Source organism: Artemia sp. Qi Xiang Cuo, chromosome 14 (genome assembly GCF_049724085.1).
Source record: "Artemia sp. Qi Xiang Cuo chromosome 14, ASM4972408v1, whole genome shotgun sequence".
NCBI lineage: Eukaryota > Metazoa > Arthropoda > Branchiopoda > Anostraca > Artemiidae > Artemia > Artemia sp. Qi Xiang Cuo.
In genome coordinates, this window is record NC_142807.1 from 28203568 (window position 1) to 28209567 (window position 6000).

The 6000-nt window shown below is 35.7% G+C and overlaps 1 protein-coding gene across 1 annotated transcript in view; it reads left to right on the plus strand.

Moving 5' to 3' along the window:
- Positions 1-4644, plus strand: part of LOC148944336 (uncharacterized) — a 46661-nt gene extending 42017 nt beyond the window's left edge. Inside the window, exon 4 of the mRNA XM_089100447.1 lies at positions 4393-4644. Coding sequence (XP_088956573.1) covers positions 4393-4491 — 99 coding nt within the window. The 3' untranslated portion in view covers positions 4492-4644. The remainder of the gene's footprint in view (positions 1-4392) is intronic.
- Positions 4645-6000: the final 1356 nt, after the last annotated feature.

Sequence of the window (6000 nt, forward strand, 5' to 3'; positions counted from 1 at the left end):
CAAATTTACTTGTAGTTTATAAATTTTACCCATTATAATTTTAATAAAATTATCGTTTACAATTTTATATACTAATCTTGAGCTTAGAATTAATTTTCAAAAAAAGCTTTAATTTTCCAAATACTAATTGATTAATTTTAAATTTACCAGTCAAAAGTCTCCACCGCAGTAAAATTTACACAATTTTAGGAAAAATTGAAACCTCTCCCAAAATAAAATTGCGATCTGGAGGGAATATTGTCATTAGATCCATCATGCCAGGAACCCCTACGAGTGGAAGCATCAAGTTCCTATCTACAAAACGCGAAGTTTCAGATATTTTTCCAATAAGGATTATTATAGATATTTTCATCGAGCTAGTTGACCTTTGACCTTTTACCTAATGACCTTTTGACCTAGTGAATTTCCTCTAACAGGACCGAGGTTCTGGCAACAGGTGTCACAAATTAGCAACTTTAGATAGGCGTTTCACTTGTTTTTCTATCTAGTTTGAATTCGATTCCACAAAAATTGATTTTTTCTATTCCAGTTTTCTCGAATGTTTTTTTCTATTGCAAATTCAACCTTTTAATATTACATGGCGTGTGGCCATAAGTGAGTGAGTGAAAATGAGGTAGGGGGGCAAATATTTTCGCAATTTATTATTAGGAGAAAAATTCCCAAAACCTAAGGGGGATTTATTTTTGATTTTATACAGCAAAAATACAGGAAAGAGTTTTTCCTAGCTAAAAAATATATTTTCAAAATCCAAATGGTAATTATTTCCCTCTCCCCCTCCTAATGGTGTCCCTTGTTTAGTTAAAAAAAGATCAACATGTTCTTGATCTAGCAATGAAGTTAGGGTGATATGTTTATTCAGTTTTGGGGTAATGCCTTCTTAATAAATAGATTTCTTGTAAAGGAGCTTAATCTAGTTTTGAACTTGTTTTGATAATAATATTAATTTTCAGAATCTCGGGAAAGCATGTACTTAAGCATTTAGCCTGGAAAGGGCCATGCATTTTGGTGTGAGACATATATTTATAAAACGGGCAATCATACAGAAAATAGTAGATTTTAATCAGAACATTGCAAAAATACCAACAATTAGAGGGGTGGTCATAAGCTTTAACTTATCCTTCGTGTGCACCTGATTAACTAACAAGGAGTCAATCCTTTTTCATTTACTAATCTACAAAGAAGAAAGCAAGTAATTATTATCAAAATTCTGATTTTACATATGAAACAAGCTAGAACTATGTTTTATTTTTACGTTTAAAGTAAAAGAAAAGTTGAAACAAAATTGAAAGTTTAAAGTTGAACACAAAATTTGAAACAGGTTTTGCGTGTAGCCTTCCAGGCCTTAGAAGAAAAAGAATGAACAAAATAGCTTCCCAGAGGTTAATATATATTCCAAATCCATCTGTGTAAATTCGATTCACCTATTTCAATACCATCTGTGATACTGAAAAGGCCATAATTTAGAATTTAAACGTATTGCTACTCGATTGATGTATGGATGGAGCACAAGTGGATGAGATTTTTGCTAAAGAATTTTTTCTTTCAATTTTAATAAATTTTCTTATTAATTGTTCCTTTGTTATTGTCTTGCTATTCTTTTTTTTGCGGGGCTTTTAGTGGTTATAAACCCCACGCTTATTTATGGAGAGCTCTTAAGACTTATGGCAACCGATGTATTTAAAAATTAGTTAAAAAATTTTTTTTCCACAAAATAAGTTTTTCAAAAAAAGTAAAGAACTCCATTAAACCAAAAATGAACAAAAAAAAAGAATCAAATAATCTACCAAGCATATCACTACCTCAAATCAGTATCAATAAATAAATGAAACCCATAACAAATAGATATTAAAATAAATTAAAATAAATAACAGATTCAACCTCAAAACGAGCAGAAATTGATATGAGTAGGGTTCTAAAACGCTATTCTTTCTAAAAGCCAGAATATAATTTGTAGTTTACTGAAAAAAATTCAAATGAATTTACTGTAAAAATCTTAATTAATTTTTGATTTCTTAAAGTTATAAAAATGAAAACATTTAAAAAAAATTTTTCCGGTAGATTATAAATTATATTCTGGCTTTTAGAAAGCTAAGGGTTTTAGAACTCTACTCATATTAATTTCTGCTCGTTTTGAGTTTGACTCTGTTATTTATTTTAATTTCTGTTTGTTTTGGGTTTCGTTTATTTATTGATATTGATGTGTGCCCTCCTATCACTTTCAACTATTAAAAAGAGCACTAGCCCTTTGAATTTCCAATCGAATGAGCCCTTTTTCAAGTTTCTACGACAAAACTTTCAATAAAAACCTTATATGCCCCCAGGGCATAACTTGTAACCCTTGCCCTGAAGACTTTGGGGGGAGTGTCCTGCTCAAAGATATAATTTCCAGAACTTTCAATTGCGTTGAACAAAATGGCTATCTCAGAATTTTGATTGGATGTGTTCTGGGAAATGGTGGGCGTGGAAGGGGTGTTAGTTGCCTTCCAACCACTTTCGACTATTAAAAAGGGCACTAGCCATTTCAATTTATAATCTAAGGAGCCGTTTTTGAAGTTTCTACGACAAAACTTTCTATAAAAAACCTTATATGCCCCAAGGGTATAACTTACAACTCTTACCTGAGGGCTGTGGGTCGGTTGTCATCCTCAAAGACCTAATTTCCAGAAATTTCAACTTTGAACAAAATGGCTATCTCAAAATTTGATTGGATATGTTTGGGGAAATGGTGGGCGAGAGAACGGGATTAGTTGCCCTCCAATCATTTTCGACTATTAAAAAGGGCACTAGCCTATTCACATCCAAATTGAATGAACTCTTTTTTAAGTTTTGTATGACTAAGCTTTCCGTAAGACAAGCATATACCCCCAGGACATAACTTACAAACTTAGCTCTGAGGGCTGTGGGGGGAGTGTCCTCCTCAAAAACATGATTTATATTTGGAAATCGACTACGTTGACAAAATGGCTATCTCAAAATTTTGATTGGATGTATTTGGGGAAATGGTGGTCGTGGAAGAGGTGTTAGTTGCCTTCCAATCACTTTCGACTATTAAAAAGGGCACTAGCCATTCGGATTTCCCATCGAATGAGCCCATTTCAAAGTTTCTGCGACAATTACTTCGATACGCAGTGCCCTGGTCTAGAAAAAAAAAACATTGTGCCAACATCGTTCTTTACTTAGGCAGCGCTATTGCCCTGCCTTCGATTAAAGAAAAAACACTTCACGCCATTGGGACGGGCTACTGTGGCAAAATGTGTTTCATGTACAAAATAAAATACATGTTTTTGAAAATCCACTGGTACACAATGGCTGATTACCGTTTTTACTGTACTAACTCACTGCCTCACTAAGCGGTATGAGGCCAGCACAGAAGTGTATGCTCCTTCTCCATCTCAACCTATTCAAAACTCAACTTTTTACGCAGTGGTTTCAATTCATGAAAATATAGGTGAGGGGGTAAATTCTTTTTTAAATCAATGGGGCGGGGGGAGTTATTATTTCATTCCTCAATGAAGATACTAAAAGAACAAAAAAAATGAATTTTTTAATGAAAATAACCACCAAAAAAGGTATTTTCAAAATCTGGAAGGGGTGAAAGAATCTAGGCGGAAAGAGCAAATACCCCCTTCTCCCAGTTAACGACCTTCATATGAAGTTTCAGTTTCCTTTATATCCAGTTTTGTGAGCTCCTCCCACAGCATTCGGTACGACCTGCTTTTGGTTTTACCCCAGATTGATGACCAAACAGCACCATATTTGGTAATCTTTCATTCGTGGAACGTGGCTTAGGCATCTTAATCTTTCTTTCATTAGGGCCCTAGAAAGTAGGATCGAACCACTTTGTTTGGACAGCCATTATCTAATATACATACAGCCAAACGACTACTTAAAACTGCCCTTAGACAATTCCTCTGGGATACATTTAACAAATTTTCCTCAGCCTTTTGAATCCCCCATGTTTCAGACGCTGACTAATCTTTCTATTCTTCCTAACTTTTCTTGCTGATTTGACGACCATCATAGGCAGCGCAATAGAGCTGCGAAACTAAAGAACGATGTTGGCACAGTGTTTTTTTGTTTTTTTTTGGTTTTAGACAAAGGCACTTCGTTTTCAAGTAGTTGTCGAGAAACTTCAAAAAGGGCTCATTCGATTGGAAATTGGAAGGACCTGTGCTCTTTTTAATAGCCGAAAGTGATTACAAGGCAACTAGCACCCCTTCCACGCCTACCATTTCCCCGAACACATCCAATCAAAATTTTGAGATAGCCATTTTGTTCAACGTACTTTAAAGATCTGGAAATTATGTCTTTGAGGAGGAGGAAACGCCTAGACCCATTTTATGCATATCCATTAGTGTTGAATATTTTATTAGAATTTAGTTTCCTTTGCAGGTTTTTCGAGGATTTGCTGAATCTGCATCTACGTCTTCACAGCATGTAGTAGGAAAACTTAAGAATCCAAAGTCTCCTAAACGCTCAAAAATGCTTTAGTTACGTTCATGGTTGTGCTATATCTGCCTGTGCCACCAGAGGAATCCGCGATATCCAAGGATTTCCGCCAATTCAGCCTGAGATTGGCAGCTGAAAACTGTCTGTAGAAATTTTGTAATTTATTTTTATTACTAGTAAAGAAAAAATACTGTTCTTATGCACAGGATGCCCGTGCTCGAATTCAGAACCATCAAAACAAGGATTAGCAACCGACTTTATGTAATCTCCATTGACAAAGATAAAAAAAAGGTAAAAATACGGCCTTGGACTTTTACCGTCCTTACTGGCAGTTCTGATCTCCGTCTTGTGACCCTTCAGCCAGAAAGTGCAAGGAGGGGTTGGGGGCCAGCCATCCTGTGCTTTCCCACACCCTCCCTGTATACTTTCCCCGGATTTCTCCAGGTACCTTTTAAAAGTTGGGTCGACGCTGGATGAGCTTACAGGGTCACGTCACTGAGCTTTACAGAGTTTGCTGTTATATTTGGTCCTTTTTTTTTATCTAGAGTGTTACAGCTTATTTCTTTAGCATTATCAAATTTTTCAATTTCTCTAATCTCTTCAAGAGGCAAAAGCAATATTTGTATCGAAAGTATATTGTCCTAAAAAAGTGGGTATTTTTGGTGTTTGCAAAGAGTATTGACCAAAGTATAATCACCTACGGAGCAAGTACTGACAAAACCTATCCTCTCCACACAAGAAAGTGAACCTTTGTCCGCGTCTCCGGAGACGATTCCATACCTATGCAAACCTGGCAACTAAATACCGTAGTTACACAATTCAATACAACTTTCCCGGTCACTCGTCGCCTGAATCACGCTCTAGCATAATTTATTGGCTCGTAGCAAAGTACTTTGGCTCGGAGCGATTAAGTATTACAGCGTCCAGCACTTTGTGTCTAGAGGCGCTGAGGTACGCGGGGTCATTTTTGGAGAGTTTTGTCAGTACTTGTTCCATAGGTGATTATACTTTGGTATTGACAGAAGTTTTAAGAAGCCTGCGAATGGCTCTTGTTATTGAAAATTCTTGTCAATTTAAGGTAAATCTGAGGTTATCTGACTAATATAACCACTAATCCCAAATTTCTGTCGACCTTGGAAAATAAGATGAGTTATTCTGGCGCGTATGCATACGGATAAATTAATAAATTGAAATCTTCATGTTTTTTAATTTCTTCTAATGAAGGGGAAAAAATCACTCTATTATTCCACAAGATATTACATGACCGATAGAGTTCCCCGCTGGGTTGAAAAAAATAAGTCACTGTTTTAGAGTAAAAAAGTGATCATTCAGCGAACATTTGATCTAAGCAAACTATTTGTCTTAATTTAATTTTAAGAGAATTTTAAGAGACTCAACCAGAGCAAACACGTATCAATTTCTTATGGTAAAAATTGCTTCCTTGCAGACCCCAGAAACTCACATCCTAGGCATCAAATCAGTTGCTTTGGTATACTCAACCCCAGCAGACACGTATCACTTTTATAGGGTGAAAATTACTTCCCTGCAGAC